The 23,896-nt window shown below is 39.0% G+C and overlaps 1 protein-coding gene across 1 annotated transcript; it reads left to right on the top strand.

Moving 5' to 3' along the window:
* Positions 1–398: 398 nt before the first annotated feature.
* Positions 399–23,608, top strand: cers2a (ceramide synthase 2a). Its single transcript, XM_023295577.3, has 11 exons — positions 399–791; positions 10,630–10,803; positions 10,918–11,035; positions 12,801–12,919; positions 14,391–14,448; positions 16,450–16,500; positions 16,623–16,715; positions 17,410–17,538; positions 17,764–17,870; positions 19,515–19,668; positions 21,889–23,608. The coding sequence occupies exons 2-11, from the start codon at positions 10,631–10,633 to the stop codon at positions 22,027–22,029; spliced, it is 1,143 nt and encodes a 380-aa protein (XP_023151345.2). The 5' UTR covers positions 399–791; position 10,630; the 3' UTR covers positions 22,030–23,608.
* The last annotated feature ends 288 nt before the right edge of the window (positions 23,609–23,896 follow it).

The raw sequence follows: 23,896 nt of genomic DNA on the forward strand, positions 1-23,896 counted from the left end.
ATATATATATATATATATATATATATATATATATATATATATATATATATATATATAAACATTTATTTTTATTTTTTGCAAATAGTTTTTCTGTATTTGGGTTTATACGTATTATTATTATTATTATCTTGCTTTTTGATAATTTTTTCTATATTTGGGTTTATATATTCTATTTAATTTTTTTCCATTTTTTCTATATTTGGGTCTTACAGGGTTAAAGGGGGTAAAGCTGTATTTTTACAGTGACAGGGATGAAATTGGCCGTTTCAAACAGTGCTGTGTTCTACTTTATCCACTGAGGAAGTTCTTCTCTGTGTGGCACTGATCGCCTCTCATACAACAGCCAGTCTAACGTCACTTTAAATAGCCCCCCCCCCCCAAAAAAAAAAAAAAAAAAAAACTCTTTTAACACACTACCATGATATCCTCTATATGCCTCCAATTCAGCTGTACCCCTCAACGCTAAACATAAACTCTGCACTCACGGAAAAGTGGAAACGACTCTTTTCTTGCTCTTTGGATCAAATCACGACCAGCAGAGAGAGTTTCGGAGCAGAAAAGAAAGCGCGACATAGTTTTTTTTTCTCCACTGAGAATGTGGCGAACCTGAGGTTGGAGGAAAAGAAAGAAGGCGGACCGCAGCTCATTGAACGATCAGAGAGAGAGGAAAGAAGTCGTTTAATGGCGAGAACTACATGAAATCCTGCCGCGGGATCAGAGGACGAAGCAGCAGCAGAAACAGAGCCGCCGTAGATTTTCACATTTCATTACCAGAACAGTGAAGACGAGAGGTAAGAGGAGCGACTTGCACCGTTACATGATACACGAAGCAACCGAGGCAGGAAAGATTGTAAAAACCACTCACGGAGAGGCTCAAACCGAACATTCTCCTTTTGCGCACGGACGAATGCTGCTATTTTTAGACAGAAACGGGAGAGTGCGATTCCCAGGAGGGTTTATGTGAAGTTTTAAACGCATCAAAGTTGTGCTGACACCCTCCCAGAGAAGCTTAAAGAGGCTCATCAAAGTTTTCTCGAGCTAACAGGCCCTTCAGCGTGTCCTCATGTCGCTGCTGTTTATACAGGAACACCGCGATAAAGGAAGGTGAAAGCCGAACCAACACGGCCTCAACAGTCGCCTCTGATGAAACAGGCGACTTGTTTGCAAAAGATAAACGGCCATTTATATCGCCGGGGGTGTAATTTAGTGTGTGTGCGCCAAAAAGTTTTCCTGCGTAAACTGGAGATGTCGCCGCGCAGGAACTTTGCCCCGTTATTGGTTCGTTTTACGCACAGCGACCAGACTCAGTAGCCTTGGTGCCTTTTGGGGCGCTTTTGTAAGGAGCAATCAGTGACAGGTCCTCTGAGGTTTGGAAAGTTACTCGGAGCTCCATCTCACGGCTCTGTCCCGCTATGTCCGGGAGACTCCCCGCTTGCGCCACGCGTGCGCACGCAGCCACTCCCTGCACGAGTTTACGCAAACGGCGTAGACTGACTCAGACACACACTTCAAATGAAATTTTAGCTTCTACAACCGTCTCCCGGTTAAATTAACACCGTAAACATCTTTAACTGTCTGATAGGGTTTAATTTTTTTATATATTAGACGTGATTTAAGTCATTTTTTTTGTCTGAAATAATCAACTTCGCGTATTCGCCCCGAAGGAATTTACAATCTGGACAGCACATGACAGCCTCTGCCGTTTGGTTTTACTTAACTCCATTAAAAAATAACAATAAAACGCTTTAAAAAATGTACTGACTTGTTACACATGGAGTTAACTAGTCATGAAGGGCACTAGTTATGCTGTGAAAACTATTATAGAATATATTCTGTGGCTCTGGAGAGAAGCTTCCAAAATCCAAAAAGAAAAAAAAAATAAACCTGATTAGCTCATCAGATTTATCATGAGTAAGATCTGCCATCTGTTTCTTGAATATGGGTCAATCTATAATTGAGGGACTTTTGAAGTCCATGGGATATATCATTCATGCATTATTATTAAAAGTTTAAAAAAATAACGTTTTTATATTCATTATGATCATGTCTTTACAAATTCCATAATTATTTATTATGAAAACAATCACTTATTAATAATAAATGACTGGATATCACTAAAATATCAACTAAATAACTGTCCCAATTTAATAGCAACCACCTTCTAATTGGCTAAACAATAATAAAATGAGCTGATTCAGAAATAGTTTTGATTGTGTTCTTTTTATTAAGTTGAGATAATCATGACAGATATTTCTTTTTTTGGCAAAATATGAAATTTTAGATGGAAAATAACAAATACCACTTTCAACTAAGTTCCCCATTACAAAAACACCTCTCCAGGAAGTGTGTTAATTCCAGATCACATGACCTGCTCCACATGATGTCATTTCCTCCTGAAGAAAAGACTGGCCAGACTCCAAGGCTTTCTAACTTATTTAATATAAAGTAGTCAACAGGTTTACTACAATATCTTTAGAAATAACTTTAAGTTTTACTCAATTGTATATATAATATTTAGAAGAATTTTTGTGTAAAAATGCCATGTGATGTTTGGTTATAGGCGGCCATGTTGATTTTAGGCCTGAAAACAGCAAAAATGTCAACTATGATGCAAAAAGTCCTGCAATTCTATACTGACCTATATCTCTGGAAACCCCTCTGACCTCCCCTCACCTCTTCCTGCTTGTCAACCTCTCAGATGATAAAACCTGCAAATATCATAAAATATTGTAGGATCTAAGAGTGGCAGCAAAATGAATTCAATTTTAACACTTTATTATTATTTTTTAAAATCAACAAAACAAAATGTGCCGTTCAGCTGCTTCATCTTACCGGCAAAAAACAAGAAGATGCTCAGTAAATGTGTGAGGCGTGAATGTGGCAACGTCCAGTGTGGATGATGCAAAGGAGACTACGTTTATTATCTCAAATTTTTTTCATTAATTTGCGTTCAAAGGTGCTACTTTTTTATGACTTTTCATGAGATTGTTTTATCTTCTTGTCCGGAGTTTCTGAGATACTGTCATGCGGACGTAGCCTCAAATTTCAAAGTGCAAAAAAATTTAATCAAAGTGGGTCAACAGGAAATAAATATTTATATAACTTGTAAAATACTTGATATATCAGTCTTAAATTCTACAGGTACCATTTCAAGTGTTCTTAGTGTATGAAAATAAAGTTTCAATTAAACCAGAGGTGGTCGAGGAGAAGGCTGATTTTACATTCACCAACAAGTCCAAGGAAAATTTCTGAAAACATGACAGTATTTGTTTATGTCTAGTTTATTCCAGGTGCAGGTGCAGTGACCTGTGGTGGGAAAAAAACACCTATGTGTGTAGATGTTTACACATGATTTAAGTTCTAGACGGCCAAAAGCCAGAATGCAAACAGGTTCACTGTTAACACAAAAGAGGCAACACCTTAACCTAATATTAACACAGTGTCAAAACGTTTAGATCCTAAAAGTGACTTTATTGTTTGCAGATTGCTACATCTGCTGTACAAACAATGGACTTTGTGTGCAGAATTATTCTAAAATGAAAGTTTATACTGATAATATTTTTTGTGGAGTTTACGTTATGGACGTTAAGGCCAAAAATGTTTTTAACCCTGTAAGACCCAAATATAGGAAAAAAAGATCCAAAAAAAAGAAAAAAAAATGTAAACCCAAATCTAAAAAAATAAAATATTAGCAAAAAAATAAACATATATACATATATAGAAACCCACATATAGAAAAAAATGCAAAAAAATGAAAACAATAATAATAATAATATAAACCCAAATGTTGAAAAAAAATAGCAAAAATAATATATATAAGTATACATAAATAATAGAAAACAATAATTAAAAATAATACATTCCCCAAAATTAATAAGACTCTCAAAACATTCTTTAAAGATTTTGTTTTGCCACCTGTTTGCATTTATCTTGCTAAATGCAGGACTGCAGACTATTACTATTATTATTATTGTTAATAAAATGAGAGTTTTTTTGTTTAGCCTCGCTGTACAGTCACTTTACATGGAGTTACTAAAACCTGATGAAGCTGCCGTTGAAAAATCACCTTCATCTCCTGTCCATGCTTTTAATTTGATGACTATTGTGTATTATGTTGCTCCACTTAACCAAACTGCCACCACCAATGGGTTTAGATTTTATCCTGTAACTGCACATATAAGGATGCTGCTGCCTAAACTATCTGTGAGTTTTGAGGCAGTATCTCGTCTCCCTCTGTCCTTCCATCTTTCTACAGTCGACAGTCGGCTTTTCCGTCCACTTTCCCTCGCAGCTGTTTGGAATAACAATAAACCTGTTTTGCTTCCTCTATGGTTAGAGAGCAGATCCTAAGAAGTAGTTCTGAGAGACTGTAACTCGGCTCTGACACTCGACCAGCTACAGCTGCTACTCATTGTGAAAGAAGCCTGGCCTTGGCGTCATAGCTGTATTAAGCAGGGTTTTTCCTGCACGGAGGAATTTCACTGGATAATGCACCGAAGAGGTTTTAGCCAGCACCAAAGGAAAAACAACAGAAACCAAAATGATGAGGACTGAGAATAAAACACACAAAAGTGCCTACATTTCTGTCAAATAAGAGAATACAACTCATTGGCTTTTGCTGTATGTGGAGTGATTATGCTTCCAGTTGTGTGCAACCAAAGGCTCATTCATTTCCAAGTAAAACTCAGTTAACAGTTCCAGTAAGACTAAAAAGTCTGTTGTGTACTCAGGAAACAAAACACGAGCAGCAGGAAATGAACTACTATGCATGTGTAGTGGTACGGAGCGGATCTGCCAAGAAACAACCGTGCAGTAGGATGAGAATATGTAAATTACGTGCTCATACGGACACACCCTGAGCTACTTTGTCTTTTCAAACCTGCCATTAGCCTTGGCTGGAGATCTTTGTGTGCCCTGGGGAGGTGAGGTTTCTTGTTCAGTATCGCTCTCTGCAACTCATTGTGTGGATCCTTGTGGCTGTAGATCAGTGGAGTAGTGTTCAATCATTAGCTGGATATGTATTGCATCATCCAAAAAATGGGTTCCGTGGTGCTGCAAGTGGTCACATGGTACATTTTAATAAGAAGCCTGTCCTATGAACCGGCAGCGTGGAGATTACAGGAAGTTTTAGAGCTCGTCCCAAAAAAAGGACTAAAAGTCAAGTCTTCCTGGCCTCAATGACACAGAATTTGACCCTCTTTTTATTTTCAAAATTTCTCTTTTGTGAGTGCTCCACGTTAATGAAGCAACGCTGAATAGTTAAAGGATCTCTTTTGTAGGAAACACTGAAAGACAACTTTGAAACACGAGGCCATGATGACGCTCACACAGAGGGAGAGGAGGCCAGAGGTTAGAGGTCAACTTGTGTTTCTTTTCAGGGCTGACAGCAAAACTGATGATTAGTACTCAAGGAGAACGATGGTTCCGTTGCGATGCGATTCAAGCTGCGATCCGGTGCGTCTCCCCGGAGCGGGCCGAAGCTCATTTGCATAAAGTAGACCTGACTTCTACTTTATGCAAATTCGATGCGGCAAATGGAGGTCCGATTATCGATTACCGATTATCCGGTTATTTCTCACCTCAGATGCTTTCAGAAATTAGGGCTGGACCCGAATATCCAAATATTCAGTCGTTGTGGTGGTGTCCGTATGTTTATTTTGAAATCTGAATGCTTGGATTTCCCTGCTGTAGCACCCGGACCTACCAGCTCTGACGTCATGCTTCACTTCGCCCGTGTTAGTAAACAGAAGACAAAAGCCAAAGATGCAGACATCCATGCTAATGGTAACGCTGTTGGACTGTGACGTTGAACACCCTGAGAAACAAGATCAAAGTTCTCAAAAATGCACTCCCCCTACCCCTGGCTGACGAGCCGAATATTCGGATATTCGTCAGTAATTGGACTCGAATATCTGGAGTCCAGAAATTGCTATTTGGACCATCCCTATCAGAAATAGTTTTTGCTGAACTGTTCTCATAATAAAAGATTGCAAACTTTCTGTTTTATTATGACAACAGTTCAGAGAAAAGTATTTCTGAAAGCATTTGAGGGGAGAAATAACCTGTGCAGCAGCTGAAAATATCCTCGTTTTAGTTCAACGACGGCTAGTTTAGACGTTTGACGAAAGTTTCGCGATGCCTCAGACCTCCATTTGCCGCACCGAATTTGCATAAAGTAGAAGTCAGGTCTACTTTATGCAAATGAGCTCCGGGGAGACGCACCGGATCGCAGCTCGAAATGCATTTGCAACGGAACCAGCATGCAATGCGATGCGTTTCACATAGACAATGAATGAGATGCGTGAAATTGACGGATCTTGTGAACGTTGGATTATGTTCATTTTGTTGTTTCTCACTTTAGAATAGCATTACTTTTTTTAACCGACAATAAAATAAGGAAAAAAGCACCTTTTCCTTACTTCGTTGTCGTTTAAAAAAAGTAATGCTATTCTACTGGATCCTGTGGACATGTACTATGAGTCCCGATAAGTCCGCAGTGGTGGATTTTTAGAAGGATCACAATCATGTGATCCACAGCAGGCAGCTGATGTAGTGTTCACTTGTTGTCATGGTTACAGTGATGCTGTGCTGCTATCTCACAATGATACAGAAATCTTTAACAAATCCATGGGTCCAGACTTTAAGCTGCATCACTGCCAGAATCTAATCAGGTGGTCCCTGTGTCATTTCTGACCTTCCATGAAAATTTCATCCAAATCTGTTAGTCCGTTTTTGAGTAAATTTGCTAACAGGCAGACAAACGTACACCGATCATAACATAACTCTGCCTCCTTGGCAGAGTAAAACTAAATTGAACAACTGCAGAGTAGCAAGCAGCATAAGAAGAAATAATGACGCCACCAACCAGTTAAACCAGTTAATGTCTAAATACATTTACAGGTTCATGCAGTGGATCAGTCTAAATGTGCTTTTTTCTGCTTTAAATGAAACACCCGTTGCACTTGTTTGTTGCACTTTGTACTAGATGATCAGCCAACAAAATTAAATGTAAGTTTACTTTAGCTTGTAGCTGCTGGTGCCAGATCTGCTCTTCTGCCAATGATTGATCTCCTCCAGTCAGGAAATCCTCGAGGAGATCATCCACCAGCACTTTAGAACTTCTGCTGCTGAAAGGCTGCTGCTTATCATGTCATACATAAGACCCTCTTGGAGAATTTCTATTGCTAATTATTTGTGCATATTTTGCTTTTACTTGGTTGTAATGTTGCCAGTTTGGGAGTTAGCTTTGATCTGCTGTCCTGTACAAAGAGAGCAAGCTGTTTTAAGTTCACATCAACTTCAGGTGTACTTTGCATTTCAGGAGTGAGATCCACACCAGAGCTCGTGTAGCCCTCCAGGTTGGTTTCCAGTTCCCCCTGTTAGACAAAAAATCCTTCTGCATGTTCACCCAAATCCCCTAATTCACTCCAGCACTGAATACAAACCTGCACTCATTAACGTATTTTAATGCAATCCACAGAGAGCCGTTCTCTGTGTGAAGCATTTAAAGAACTTAACCCGATCTGCAGTCAGCTGAGTAGAAACGTGGACAGTTTGAGGGAAAGGAGGACGGGTTTATATGTGTGACCCAAGAGAGAGGAAGCAGGTTTACTGAAATCAACACACTGATTAAAAGACAGGATAGTTGATGTTTGACTGCTGTTGCTTTAAGGTGAGTTGATGTGTCTTTGCAATTTTTTTCTTTCCCCTCAGCCGAATCCACAGCTGTTGTATTTTTACTCATCTGTGTGGTGAGTTGGGTCGATACATAATTGCAGGGCTTTTTGTAACATAGTTGACAGGTATCATAGTTGATATTTTTGCTGTTTTCAGGCCTAAAATCAACATATAACCAAACACCACATGGCATTTTTACAGAAAGATTCTTCTAAATATTATATATACAATTGAAATTGAAAGTTGTTTATAAAGATATTGTAGTAAACCTGTTGACTCCTTTATATTAAATAACTCAGAAAGCCTTGGAGTCTGGCCAGTCTTTTCTTCAGGAGGAAATGACATCATGTGGAGCAGGTCATGTGATCTGGAATTAAGACACTTCCTTGAGAGGTGTTTTTGTAATGGGGAACTTAGTGGAAAGTGATTTCTTGGACACAGATACAATTTATTTTTCATATAAAATTCGATATATTGCCAAAAAGAAATATCTGTCATGATTATCTCAACTTAACAAAAAGAACACAATCAAAGCTATTTTTGAATAAACTCATTTTATTATTGTTTAGCTAATTAGAAGGTGGTTGTTATTAAATTTGGACGGTTGTTTAGTTGACATTTTAGTGATATCCAGTCATTTTTTATTAATAAGTGATTGTTTTCATAATAAATAATTATGGAATTTGTAAAGACATGATCATAATGAACATAAGAAACATTAGGTTTTTTTTTTACTTTTGATAAAAATGTATACAAGATATATCCCATGGACTTCAAAAGTCTTTCAATTATATATTGACCCAGTTATATATGAAATCAGTGGCAGCAAAATATGTAAATGAAAACAGCTTTATTGGGAATTTAATTGTATTAAAATGCATTATATGTGAGGAGAGAAGCAAACAGATATACAGAACTACTTTTAGTTAAGCACACAACATGCAAACACAGTAAATCATTAAGTCCTTGTTTACTTGTTTTAAATGGGTCATAAAGTTTCAACCACCACTGAACATCCCTCAGTCTGACAGTTTCCACAGAGCTCTGACCTGCATACGATTAAAGCTAATGATAACGTTAGCCACATTAGCTACACAACATGCTAACACTAAGGACTTTCCTATTGTTGTGGGGACATTGCTGTACAAAATAAATAAAACTAATCCTCAGGCTCTTCAGTTCTTCAGATGCTGGAAGTGCATTAATACTGTTGTATTCACTCTTGCAGCCAACAGCAGAACATTTGGTTTGTGGCTGAAACATATTTGAGTTAACAGAAGCGGTTTAAGATGGTAAATAAACCTGGTGGACTTGTAAACGGCTTCTCATTCTGAATGGGTCACCTTTGAAGGTGGCCGGAATTTCTAAAGTTTGAGCTGAAAGACTTTTGGTTCCTCAGTTGGTACATAGCAGCTCAATAAAGTTCTAACTGGCCTGTAAAGCTGAGAGGCCTCTAGTTGTAGAGGGGCTTGAGCATTGGCGGAAGTAAACGTCTTCTTATCTTAACAGCTTTTATTTTGCACCACCAAGTTTATAACAACCACAAAACACACGATAGAAATGGATCTGCGCCATATGGAACCTTTAAAGCCTGTAAATGTAATCTAGGAGACGCCCCAGATAGAAGTATAAACACGTCAATGAGCATAATAGGGGCTCTTCACAATATTGTTACTCACTCTCTGATCTGCTGCTATGTTAATAACTTGAATTGCTTTGTGAAGTTCCAGTGCTTTGCTTTGTTTTCCCATAGTGGTTATAGTGGGAATGAATTAACAGTCAGCAGGAAGCATCACGAGTCGTCTTGCTCAAGAGATTGTTAGCTGTTTATTGTGCAATTTCCTCTACCAGGTTAAGATACAGTGTGCTATTAATCAGCGAGAACATGATAAATTAATTGCACCTTAGAAAGGTCTGTTAAGGCCTCTCTGCCACCCTTTTGGAGATGCCCAACCCTGTAACTGTAGTGACATTTTTTTAACCTTCATGTCGTCCTGCATGTCAAAATTGAGCCGTTTTAAAGTTTGAAAATGTGGGGAAAAAATATATTTTCACGGTGAAACTTCTGATGTCCACATTTTCAACATTTTTGGGAAATCTTTAAACATTTTTGGTGGAAAAAAATGTTAAAAATGTTTCTTAAGAACATTCACCAAAAAAAATCCACCAAAATCCAGCGAATTCTGCTGGATTTTGGCTGATTTTTTGTGAATGTTCTTAAGGAAAATATTAGAAGTTTTATTGATATATTTGTAATCACTTTAGATATTTTTAGGATATTTTTTGGAAGATTTTTACTCATTTTTTGAAAATATTTACAAGACTTTTCTTGCCAAATTTGGGGGATTTTTTAAAATAAAACTTTTAAGGGAAACTTCTGAGGAATTATTGGAATTTTCTTCCTGAAGGTTTTGCACATTTTCAGAAATTTGGGGATTTTTTTTTTTTGCTGAATCTTTGTATTTTTTTCATACAAGGAAACAATATTTTTTGGTACCTGTAAATGAGGACAACAGGAGGGTTAAAACTACATGGTCGCTGTCACCCAGGTGCAGAAGTGTTTTTGTTTTTTTTATAGAAGGGAAATGGCTGTCAAGCTGAGTTCAGTTTACTGTCCCAGATGACTTCTCCAGGGGTTTTTCTTTGCTTTGTGTGCAGCAAAAAGCTAAAATCCTCCCTTCATTTACTCCCTTTCATCTGGAGCTGGAAATGCCCAGCAGATACGATGCCTGTCGCAGATGTTCAGTGAGATTAATAACCTCCGATCGATACTTATTCCTCTCAGCTCCTCTCTGTTTCCTCTGCTTCCTCTCAGGATATTGTCACAGCTGAGTCGGCTGATGTGTTTATCTAATGGAAAATCTGAATAGAGGTTGCAGAGCAAACAAAATCGTCTTTTTAATACCTGTTTTAATTACCTTCTGAATCAGTCTGCCTCTGCTTTGTCTGTAGGATGTTTTCTGAGCTGAGAGAGCAGATATGGGCCGACTGGATATGGTTCCCGGAAGGCCACGGTTGGGACGACTTGAAGGATCACGATGGCAAAGTCTTCCCTAAAACGCAGGACCTCTGGGCGACTATACCCATCGCCCTCTGCTTCCTAGTCATCAGACAGATATTTGAGCGGTGAGTAATCGCTAATCGCGGCATCATTTGCCTGCTAATCGACCCTTTTACTTGCCTGATTTGCATGTTTCTTGCTGACAAATGTGAAATGGTGTGTGCATGTCCTCTTTCCAGGACGGTAGCGATTCCTCTGGCCTCTCTGATGAAAGTGAGCGACAAGCAGCGCGTCCGTGCTTCTCCTAATCCCGTCCTGGAGTCCTATTTCTGCAGCACATCAAAGCACCCCACACAGGTAGTCCTCCTGCGAACACCGGAGCCTCATAGGCGTTCTAGTCTGTCTGTATGTGTTCCGACACTAGCGCACCTTGAGCTTTACAGAAGTCAGAGATGCTGGTGTTTGATGTTTAGATGGAAAACATATTTTCACATGCTTGAATTTATTGTGGACAGTCTACTAACATCAGTTCATGACTTCAAAACAAGCGGCAACTTCTGAGGCTGGAGAATGGAAGTGGCAAAAACTGCTTTTTCTCAAATGGTGCCCATAGACCGCCATGTTAACCCTTCAAAGGGTTGGTAAAGCTTGTTATTTTTTTTTTTAAGTGCCAAAATTACATAATTTATCAGCACCAGAAACAGTGAAAATAGGAAAAATTATCCGAATTTGGACTTTCTGGCAGTCCTTGAAGGTATCATGTGCGACTTTTGGTTTCATAAGAATAATGAGGTAAGAGAGAAACAGCAGCAGACTCCTGATTGACACTGTGTGTAATATGAGTCTTGGCATGAGCAGCTTTAGGCCGTTGTACGTGATATTTACTGCGATTGGAAAAAAGGATCAGAAATTTTGCTTTCTGTAGATTGATTTGGCTTTTTTATTTTTAAGATAAGAGTCTAGTTTCCTGGAAAATCTCTGCTGCTGTTGATTTTCTACCATAAAATGAACCAAATCTCAGCTTAAAACTGATATATTTCATCAAAATCACCCTTTTCTATGTGTCTTATTTAAGATTTCTTCTGACCAGATTTTGTAAAAAGCCAAGAATTCTGCCCTCCTTGACACGACCGTAATGCTACGATTGATTCTGCTGTAGCCAACAGTCAGTTAGCAAAAATTCAGGGACTTTGGGCTGAATTGCAGGTGCTGACAGCAAGCAGGTGGGAAACCTGTATAGAAACCAATTTAGAAAATGCAAGTAGTAACACGCCTTCAGTGTATAGAACCATCCTTTTTTCCCAGCGTTTGTAACACCCAGAGGCACTTTAAAGTTTTTTCTATTTTTTGTCAAGTAAATAATCAAAGAAGTTCTGTCTTTTTAAAAATAGTTTACGGTATTATAACTTTATTATACTGCACAAAAGACATTTTTTAGTTCTCTCTACTTCTTACTATGACTGAGCTGTTTCTGTACAGGTGCAGGACTTTATCTAGACATTAAATGCAGCGCTGACTAAAGGAGCCATGAATGAATTGTTGTTTTATTATATGGTTAAGAGGCATATTAATTGTTGTTTGTGTTTCCGTGGTTATGATATTATTTTGTGATTGTGTTGGATAGACTTTTTTCATTGTTTGAGAGGGGGTGAGCTGAGTCGCCGCATTTTTTGTTGACCACTGTTTTTCTTTGATCACTTTGACTACTTTGATTATGACTTTGTGCACATCATCATGAGTTGTTTATCTTTTTTCTTTCAAAAAATGTTACATTTATTCTTTCGAAATCTTAGTGAATTCTTTTGTTTGCCTCGTCCCTCAGCAATTCTTGTTCGTTAAAGTCGCTACATTTTGTCAACAAAAAATCCGGCGACCCAGCTCACCCCCTCTCATATAATGAAAAAAAGTCAAGAAAGATGAAGAGGTGAACATATTTGCTTAATTATGCCCACCCATATTCATGTGACCCGCTATCCCTCTATCCAACATGATCGCAAAATAATATCATAACCAAACAAACACAAACAACAATCAGTATGCCTCTTAACCATATAAAAAACAGCTATTCATTCATGGCTCCTACGCTGACTCTTCTTCTTCGTGTCCTGCTTTTAATCCTCAGAGCTCCATAGAGAGTTTAAGTAAACAGACGGGCTGTTCGGTGCGGCAGGCCCAGAGGTGGTTCAGGCGGCGGAGAAACCAGGACCGACCCAGCAAGGTCAAAAAATTTCGGGAAGCGAGGTAGGTTAACGTCTTTCCAGACCTCAAACTCACCCTTCCACCTCTTTTATTGATATACAACTACTCACGATGGTGTTTTCTTCTTTAAGAATGTGTGCCCATGGAGTTTAGTTTTTTTTCTGGCAGAAAAATGCTTCCAGGTTCCTAGAATCTCTTGTTTCTATGACAACAACATCTTGACAGCATATCACGGTGGTGTGACAGACTAACACTGGTGTGGTACTTTCTGACTTTTCATATAGCTCGAGATAGACACACTGTTCCGTTTTCTGGGTTGCCACAGCGACAAGTTCCTCACTTATGATTGGTTGCCTGAAGAAAGCGACGGTGACGACACCTGTGCCCTCCTTAAAACTTTACGATCTTCAAACGCTCGAAACAGCTGCACAAAGAAGGTGGAGCGCTCTGAAAAAGACACTGGCTGCAGCACCTTTTTTCCTCAGTGGGAAATTTTTTATGAAAATTCAGGTGCTCAGAGAAAAAAACGCTGATTTTGAAGAGGTCCTGATGTGCTTTTGCAGTTTCTTTAAGTGCCAGCAAGGTATATTTCAGAGGTCATGGATGTACAGAAAAGTGTATCTTGGGCATGACTGATTGCACCTGCAGAAATGACTCTAAAGAATTGATCCAGGAAGAGAAAATGTGTCCTTGGCTTGGACATGAAGCAGCCTGAGAACGGCATTGAAAAGGCCTTGCTTTGTTTAATGAGGTCACATGCTGAAAATGTTAGAAAGAAGTGCTTTACAACACTGACCTTGAAATCCTGGACCTCTAGAAACACCCCAGTTGTGGGTGTGAAAGTAAAACAGTAACAGTGGTTTATTGAGTGTGTTCTTGTAAAGCTTCGGTGTGAGCTGCCGCTGCAGAACATTTGTAGTTACGCTGTATTTAAGTGTTCCGTGGTGCACCAGTGACTGTTTCCTCATCAGTGTCTTGGCTTTCAACCCAGACGCACCCACATATAATGGGAGCAGAGATTTCTCAAAAAGCTGTTGCAACACAAGCCACAGTGACAATGCGATAGTCACTGAAGCTGTAAAGTGATGAGGGACGCACTGAATGTAACCCTGGTGTTTCCCAGCAGCTGTTAGAGGAAGTTTCCTTCCCCATGTGATTCATCGTGTGTGCTGGATGTGATATGTGATGCTTTTTAAACAGTTCATTTATCATTTCCTTCTATATCAGTTGTTTTAAATGTCAAATAAAAAATAAATTACACGTTTGCCAGAAGCTTTAAGCACAGGTTGATTATTTCAGTGATCTTCAGCAGCAACATGAGCACACTTGGCGCATGTCCTTAGATTTTCTTTTGTTTGATTTTTCTTTCTTCACATCCTGGAAACCCAAAAGCTTTGTGCCTTTGTTTGAATATTGTTTGTGCGCGGGTGGGAAGGTTTGCTGGTTTTGTTCTCTGTGAAATGATGCTTTGCTAGAGCGGTGTTTTCTGAGATCATTGTGCATTCTCTTACAGTTGGAGATTTACCTTTTACCTTCTTGCTTTCTTTGCTGGCCTGGCAGTCCTTGTTGATGTGAGTAGTCCATCTGGTTTTTACAATAAGCAAAACAAAAAAAAATCTGTTATTTCCAAACACGAGACACACTTTTATCATGAGTAGAAACATCTTTACTGATGCTGATATTGATATAAAGGTCCCATATGGCGAAAATCCATTTTCATTGTGTTTTGTGTTCGTTATGAACTTGTAGGTGTAAAGTAAAAGCTGTGTCATTTCTCGAAAACTCCACAACTTTATCGACTGTTAAGAATTTTACTGAGTTGCAATGTTCCAGCTAGTTCCAGTAGTCTTCAAGCTCAGACTTTGTATAATATTTTTATAATCCTGCTCTCAAAATGTCTCAGTGTTTGAGTTTTGCCCTATAGGGCTGAGTAGAAGCATAATCCAGTGTGACGGGAAATGTGAACAAAGCCGTCTTATAGCGTCGCATGACTAGTGTATATGCAGTATTCATCCGCTCCGCTCAACGCGTGACGACGTATTCGTCCACTCCGCTCGCCAGTTAATTCCACTGAACCAGTTCCATCATAGCGACGCAAGTAGAGGATGTCGTAAACTGAGGACCTCCTGTATTGCCTCCTTATATGTAGCAACAGGCAATAAACAACAAAAGCACTCAGAGAACGCAGTACTCCGCCAAGGCTGCTCATTCGTTGTGTCACTTCTGACAGCTGAAATCTTGAAAATGTTTGTGGCAGAAATCACGGCACTATAGAATGTGGCCATTTAATATAGATGTACCCACAAACAAAGTGACCTGGCGCTGAACACAGGCATGTGTTATGCATGTGTACGTTATGTACAGATACCGAATCATGTGACCTAAATACGTAGCGGGCGGAATTGATGGGACTCGGAAACACCCATACAATTTAATCAGTTGTTCCTTGTATCTCTTCCGACGGCTAAATCCGCAATGGTCGGCGTTCATTGACGCATCGTCAGCAGGCAGCTGATGTAGTGTTCACTTGTTGTCATGGTTACTCTGCTATCTCGCAATGATACAGAAATCTTTAATAAGTCTGTGGATCCAGACTACAAGCCGCATCACTGCCAAGATCTAATCGGGTGGTCCTTGTGTCATTTTTGACCTTCCTTGAAAATTTCATCCAACTCCATTAGTCCATTTTTGAGTAATGTTGCTAACAGACAGACAGACAGATGAACGTACGCCGATCGTCACAAACTCCGCCGAGGCTCCACCTCCTTGGTGGAGTAATAATATAGTAAAATGACTACGGACAGGCAAACAATGGTACTCTCAAATGCAAATGCTAATTAACTCTAGATTTTACAACATAGATAGCTTCAGCTCGGATCTACACAAAAAGCTAAAGTAGCTAGTATCAATGTTATCAACATACCAACTGAAAACATCCTAACAGTACACACAGAAAGCTTAAATACAGTAGAGAAAACATACATCATCTGTGACTTCTGCACAGACAACCACTATCCGAACAAATCGATTAAGAGACAGAACGCCAATAAGGCACCGAAAGCGAAGCTCCCGTAATTAACTTTAGGCAACTAGCATGAACAGTAACTGCATGCATTAAAGAAGAACTCGCAGGACTCAGCCACGAGCAAAATACACCAGATATCCTGCTGTTGGTGGTCAACTGTTTAGCTCCGTGCTGTCAAACACATGCAGAGAGAGTTTTCTTCCTGAAGGAGGCGGGGACAGCAGCAGCTCAACTCCATTTAACAGAGCAAAAACTAAAGGTCATACAATCATAGTGAAATGAACCATTTTTGCAGTCCAAAACAACTAAATGACACATTCTGGTTACATGCGAGACTTTCATTCATTGGATAAAAAGGGGCACAATATGGGACCTTTAACATAATGAATTATAGTTGCTACATATTACACATGACTGACAATAACACAGAAATATAGAGAATTGGAGCTTATATTTGCAGCTATAGTCAACAGACTCTTTGAGCTTATTGTTGATACATGAGTGTGGTTTTGTGTTGGACACTTAAAAACCATCTATTTCCTCTCAGAAACCATGGTTCTACGAAATGAAGATGATGTGGGAGGATTTCCCAAAAATGGTAACTCATTTTATATTTGTTATGCACACGGATACATCCCAAAGTATTTTAATTGATTGATATGTTTAGCATAGAAATGAATAATTGATCAAATTCTGAACTCTTTGTTTCTCTGCATCCAGCCGCTGTTGCCTTCACAGTACTGGTACTACATGATCGAACTGGGCTTCTATGTCTCGCTGCTTTTCAGCGTAGCGTCAGATGTCAAACGGAAGGTAAATGATACGGCTTTGTCTATAAACTTTGTTAGCTTTCCATACTGTAAAACCCCTCGGAAGCCCTCCATCCAGACGGATCGCTCACTGAGTGCATAAAATAATGCTCTGAGCGGTTGGTAGCGTGTTTTGAGTATTGATTTCCCCGTTAAGTCCTGACTTTATGTGTTGTATTGAGTGGAGCTGTCAGCGTTGAGAAGGCCATTAAAGATACTGTTGACTTCCACTTCTCGGTTTTTGTAAAGTCACAAGGAGTAAGTAAGCCTCTTCAGTTGATAGATGTTGTTTCTTGAGATGCTCTGTTAGAAATCACACTGTGCAGGTTTGAATGTTGTTGTGGACAGTGGTCTGTGCCAGCATTAATTTTATAGCTCCACTTGAGAAATAGTAGCTAATCTTTTAAACCAAAACAACTGATTTCTGCTTATCTCTGTTGAAATCAGCCTCGAATTTGACGACATTATTTTGTAACTTCAAGCTGAGTTTCTTTTCTATCCTTTTGTCGTGTGGATTTAGTTTCTTTTTATAGCCCAAAATCAGCATAATCTGCTGTGTGCAGAGAGTTAATCATTTGTAATACCAGCAGCAAGCAGTGGCACGCTGTCGATTAGTGACCAATCTTTACAGCCTCATCAATAAGTGACCAAACTCTGGTGGATTTGGGGTTTTGTATCGTCTCTTTCCGTCTCTGCAGGATTTCAAAGAGCAGATAATTCACCATTTGGCCACCATCGCCCTCATCGGTTTCTCCTGGCTGGTCAACTACATCCGGGCAGGAACTTTGATCATGTTGGTGCATGATGCCGCTGACTATCTAATGGAGGTATGACTCTAAAAATCTGGATTGTTATTTTCATCCAGCTGCAACAGGGAATGCATGTTTTAAGAGTTTAATTACAATCACGCAGCAGCAGACACCATTAAAGCTCCCTGCTGAGTAGCTTAAGAGCACTCAGCTCCTCTCACAATTCACTGTCTGCCCTCTAGAGGAGAATAAAAGGAAAAGCTAATCGTCTTCTCTCTCTCTCTCTTTTTTTAAAAATTCCAGTCAGCCAAAATGTTCAACTACGCAGGTTGGAGAAAAACCTGCAACTTCATCTTCACGTTGTTCGCTGCGGTTTTCATCATCACACGCCTCGTCATCCTCCCCTTCTGGTAAAAATGATGTTGCATCACACTTTCTGTCACTGAAATGAGCCGCTGATATTCCTGTAGGATGACAAGACTCGAGTGATGACTGCTTTGCACGTCTTTGGTAACAGCAGCTGCTCTTCTCAAGGTTGCAGTGCTCAGACTTAGAAAACTGAAAACCTGCAGTAATGTGGAATTAGGCTTTTAATGCGTGACTGAAACAGAAAAGCTACTAAAAAACAAAAAGAGATGCACTAACAGTACATCTTATCAGTCTAAAATATTATGTCCTGTGCTCAAACATTCATAAGCTGCACTACTGCACTGGATAACATGTGCCTTCAGTGTAATGAACACAGGCACTTCTGTCATTTCAATGCTGTGTCTGAAAATAGTCCCCCAAGAAATGCTTTTTGCAAAAAAAAAAAAAAAATGTTTTAAGATGTTATTTAGTCTTTTATGACCTTTTCCAACCCTCTAAACCCCAGGAAATTTCTGTTTGTTTTCTACTCCTGTCATGTTTTAAGTCACTGTGGACTTTTTTTTTTTTTTTTTTTTTTACTGTATTATACATTATTCCTGCACCTCTATGGAAACAGCATGACTCAAACACGTCTTTAGTGCAGTATAACAAGGTTGTAATACCAAGAATCCTGAAAAGGGGGAAAGTTAATTTCTTGGATCATTTATTTTACAAACAAAAATTCAAACCTGTAATCAGCTTATAGAATATGCTTGTAAGTTCCCACATTTTGTTACCAATACTGAAAAAATAGTAGCTCTACATACTATAGATATTTGTGTTTTTAATTTAGTTCCATATATTTGCTCTGTGGAAGTACAGCCTGCAGTTCAACCCAGTTTGACCCAGAAAAAGTCAATGAATTTGTGTTAGGTGACTGTTGGTTGCAGATTAATCACTAATGGCTTCCTGACTGCGTTTGGACCACAAAATATTTTGTTTTTCACAGAATGTGCTTAGAGCAAACTGTTAATTTTTGATGAATTTTAAATGAGAAATGCAGTAAATTTTTGAGATTAAATATAATATGACAATTGATGAAACCTGGTCAAACAGCGTGCCACAGATTAGTAGTTCAAGAATTGAGAAGTTCAAAATCTGAGGCTTCTCTCAGATTACTATGATGAATGGAACTCACTTAATACATTATTTGTTCAGTCTTTCCATCAGATTTGTAGACAATAAGCAAAATATAGACTAAAGCCTTTCATCCTCCAGCTTGCCAGAACTCACTTCGTCCACTCCACCAGAAAACTGTTTGAAGAACAAGTGGGTTAAACATCCGCCGTTCTGTCACCTCCCTGTGTGTCACAATAGCAGCTGTGTACATGCTGTTGAAAACAAACAAATGCCATCTTAGGTGGGAAGCAGCAGCGAGACACAACGATGTATTTCACAGCTACGGATGCTCATTTTTATTATGCAGTATAAATCTCCTGTCCTCCTCAGTGTATTACCGCACAGGTAACTGACTGGAACACGCATTGATTCATATTTTTCTCTGCAGAAACTTCAAACCTTTTCAGACTTTTTTGTTGTAATCACAACAACAGCGCTATTGTCTGTGCTCCTGGCCTCCATCAATGGGCTGTTGAGGGTGACTGTAGGTGGCTCTGACTGGCCTCTTTGTCCTCTTTTGTGTCCAGGATCATACATACGACGTGGGTGTACCCGCTGACTCTCTACCCCCCCTTCATCGGCTTCTACTTCTTCAACGGGCTGCTGTTCGTGCTGCAGATTCTGCACATCTTCTGGGCCGGGCTCATCTTACGCATGGTCATCAAATTCCTGCCTGGAAATGTAAGAAACGACCACTTTTTTTTTTTCTACGCAACACTTCTCATGTAAAGGCCTCTACACACTGTGCAATTTTAATAGTTATAAGTTCACAGCTTGCTGCACTGTACGACATGAATCTAATAATCTTTGGACACGACGTGAAGTTTGCTGTGTGCAGATTGCATGATGAAAACGCAGCTGAATCTCAGCCTACGATGTACGTGAGTCGACGTGAATGCGCAAGAATAAAATGTCAGAATTGTGCGCCGTCCATCCATGAAAAATAAACAACCGAAGCAGGGAAACTAGTGAAACATGAAGGGAGCCCTCGCCCTTGGGACATTTATGTGTTTGGAGAGAAATCCCAAAAAAAGAGAAGGAGGAGAATATGGATGCTGCAATTCTGCTGCTATATCCTTCCATGCTTCGTCTTTTTTTGTCCGGTTGTGGTTCGAGCTGGAGGACACGTCAGAAAGACTTCTGCTGCCACAAATTTTCTTTGTTTAAATCCCACATACTAGCTTTGATGCGTTTTGCCATTGTCACCGCAAATCATCTATTTGGGTACATCATTTCAAACTGCATTTCTGTTGGTTAATTGACGTAGGTTGCAGCAGCAGTCACACCGTGAGACGATCACTGTCAGAATTTTATCACAGCTTGTCTTTGTTCGCAAGACCATGACAACGGCTGTCCTTGAACCTGTCTCACAGTGCGACGTAGGACCATCGATTTAGAGCCAAAACCAAAGATATCATCACGATTGTTATCGTTTGTCTGGGATGGCTGACAATCACACAGTGTGTCATGGTCTAAACACAATCACTCCGATGTATACAAATGACACATTACATTCTGCCTGATGAAATGTACAAAGCAAACCAGAAACCTTTTTGTAGTCATCAACTCAGACCTAAGTTTCAGCAGCCACATTAAGACAATCACAAAATCAGCCTGCTATCACCTTAAGAATATATCAAGGATGAAAGGACTAATGTCTCAGCAGGACTTAGAAAAACTGCTCCATGCATTTATCTTTAACAGACTAGACTACTGTAACGGTGTCTTTACAGGACTTTACAGGACGACTGCAGCTCAGACAGAATGCTGCTGCTGGAGTCCTAACAAGGACCAAAAGAGTAGATCACATCACTCCAGTTCTTAGATCTCTACACTGGTTCCTGTCTGCCAGAGAATAGATTTTAAAATCCTGCTGATGGTTTATAAAGCACTAAATGGTTTAGGCACAAAATACATATCTGATCTGCTGTCACTTTATGAACCATCTGGACCTCTGAGGTCAGCAGGTCCTGGTCTGCTTTCAGTCCCTAGAGTTAGAACCAAACACGGTGAAGCAGCGTTTACTCTTTATGCTCCATAGATCTGGAACAAACTCCCTGAAAGCTGTAGGTTCGCCCCAACTCTCAATTCTTTTAAATCAAAGCTCAAGACTTTTCTGTTTGCCGCTGCTTTCCTATTATAGCTTATTTTACCTCATTTTTAAATGCAAAGTGTAATTTTATTTTTTAATATATTTCAAATTTTCCTTTTCTTTTTTATGTTTTATTATATTTGTCATTTTAATTGTGCTCTTTTATGCTTGTCTGAATGCTTCCGGTGCTTTTAATGTTTTAACCCTCGTGTCGTCCTGCAGGTCAAAATTCACCCGTTTTAAAGTTTGAAAATGTGGGGAAAAAATAGTTTCACAGTGAAACTTCTGATGTCCACATTTTCAACATTTTGGGGACATCCTTGAGTATTTTTTGGTGGAAAAAAAGAAATATTAAAAATGTTTCTTTAAGAACATTCACATAAAAATCAACCAAAATCCAGCGAGATTCGCTGGATTTTGGTTGATTTTTATGTGAATGTTCTTAAAGAAAATATTAGAAGTTTTACTGATATATATGTAATCACTTTAAATTTTTTTTAAAAAGATTTTTACTCATTTTAAAAAAATATTTACAAGAATTTTCTTGCCAAATTTGTGGGATTTTTTTTCAAAATAAAACTTTTAAGGGAAATTTTTAAGGAGTCATTGGAATTTTCTTCCTGATGGTTTTGCAGATTTTCAGAAATTCAGTTAACTTTTTTGCAGAATTTTTTTTTTTTTCAGACAAGGAAACAATATTTTTTGGTGCCTGTAAATGAGGACAACAGGAGGGTTAATGTAAAGCACATTGAGTTGCCCTTCTGTATGAAATGTGCTACAAATAAAGTTGCCTCGCCTTGTCTTGATAGGATATTGTTGAAGATGAGCGGAGCGACAAGGAGGAGACGGAGTCCGAGGACGAGGAAGACGAGCACAGGGGAAAGTCTAAAAACGGCCACGTGCAAAACGGCCACACCGTCCTCAACAATAACCACAGTAAGACGGACTGATGGGACAGTGAGAGCTGAGGCTGTATGAGGAGCGACACCTGAAAGCCAAAGAATGTGAACGAGAACGGAAAGAGGCAGCGGGCGGCACACAAACACACACATGTACACACTCATATCCTCCTTTCTGGTAGTCCAGTGTGGATAATTTCACCTCTCTGTGGATTACACTAAATTAAATAAGAGTTAAAAGGCTACTGAGGAGAACCACGATGATCTGCCGAAGCAGCAGAGTGTCTTCTCTTTATTTCTTGCCCTCTTTTCTCCAGTTTCTTTCGCTATTCACCAGGATTTTGTGCTGTTGACCAAGTTGCCAAACTCCTGCCTGTTTTCGTAGCTTTATGTTTTATGACTGGAAGTGTTTTCAGGAGATTCTGCCATTAGGACGGGCATTTCCTTCCCTTCCTGCAGTCAGTTAACAGTCTTCTAAGTGTCACTGCCCTCAAACCTGACTGATTGTTTTTTTTGTTTGGTTTTTTTTGCTTTAAATATCCAAACTGAAGTCAGTGACATTGTGATGAGCACTCGTGTGAATGTGGCAGTGACTTTCTGTGGACCATAACAGGAATTTCAGCCTCTTTACTAAAGTCCAGAGTTTCAGTTTAATAATAAATCCGCAGCTGCCATTTTGTCACTTTAGTTTACGCCAACGGTTTTGAGACGGTGTTTGAAAAATATATTTGTTCCCGTGAGGTTTAAAGCTGAATAATTGGTGATAAATAATATTTTTTAACAGTTTTAGAGAAGGTGCTACATCTGCCACGTGTACTGAAATGTGCCTTGTATGGAAGTTTGTCTTAAAATGCTCTGTCTTTCTGGGAAGCACAACGCACAGAGATCCTTTTAAACGTTTCTTTCGTTTATGCTTCATATCTTTTGAGTTGTATGATTTTATTTTACTTTATGTTTTATTTGTTTTTTTTCCCTCAACCCAGTCAGTGGTTTAAATTTGGGAGCAATTTGTTTGAGTGTAACCCAAAGCGATCTGTAATTGTTTATTAATTCTTTATGGGCTGGAAGAGTCAGTCGCATTTCCATTCAGTGTTGTTTATCATCCAAAGATGCACTTTATGGTTTCTTCTATAGATCAACATCGGCTGCAAATCTAGTGAACAAGCTTAGTTACGGCGATTGATTCAATGTGATTTCCTTTTTAGTTTAGAGAGGTTTGGAATATGATTTAAATTTTGCTTGATATTTATTCTCATTAGTTTTGGTTTTTGTTGTACAAAAATACAGTAATTAAAAAAGAAGAGCTAAAGGAAATCCTAAGTAAATTAAAAATGAAACACCAAAGGTTTGTTTACATTTTTGTATAACCTCATCATTTGCAAGTGCCTTCATCATTTCAGTTAATTGTTAAAAAGAAAAACAATCTGTCCCTTTGTCTGATTCTGTCGACTTCTTGCACCAACACATCCGACACTTCTCCAGGTATCCCACATCCTGAGCGCCTCTCGACCAATCAGCTGCAGCTTCCTCTAAAGAGCTTTGCTTCTACTGAAGTGTTTTTATTCTGCAGTGTGTTGCTGAGTTGTAAAATCATTATGACGATGATGATAAAGATAATTGTGGATAACTATTCTGTCTTTTCTTTATGGTTTATTCATTTAATTTGAAAATGAAGCTACAGTTTGACTTGAAAGTTTAGTTTCAGATCTTTAACATTCAGGGTTTTATCAAGTTATATGGACATAAATGCAAAGAAATGGATAAGAGGTATATATAATGAAGGTTCCTAAGCTATTAATAATGTTCTTTTTCATTCATACATGTCAAATATTGACTGGTTTCATATTCTCTGCTGTTGTGGGAAAGTAAAGCCAAAAAAAGGAAAATGGGAATGACTTTTCATTAGTTGCATTCAGTC

The sequence above is a fragment of the Amphiprion ocellaris genome, chromosome 15 (assembly GCF_022539595.1).
Source record: "Amphiprion ocellaris isolate individual 3 ecotype Okinawa chromosome 15, ASM2253959v1, whole genome shotgun sequence".
Taxonomy (NCBI): Eukaryota; Metazoa; Chordata; class Actinopteri; family Pomacentridae; genus Amphiprion; species Amphiprion ocellaris.

Coding starts and splice junctions, on each gene's coding strand:
- cers2a (XM_023295577.3), top strand. CDS start 10,631: ATGTTTTCTGAGCTGAGAGAGCAGATATGGGCCGACTGGATATGGTTC. Junction 16,501..16,622: donor GGGAGGATTTCCCAAAAATG/GTAACTCATTTT, acceptor CTCTGCATCCAG/CCGCTGTTGCCTTCACAGTA. Junction 19,669..21,888: donor TCAAATTCCTGCCTGGAAAT/GTAAGAAACGAC, acceptor TTGTCTTGATAG/GATATTGTTGAAGATGAGCG.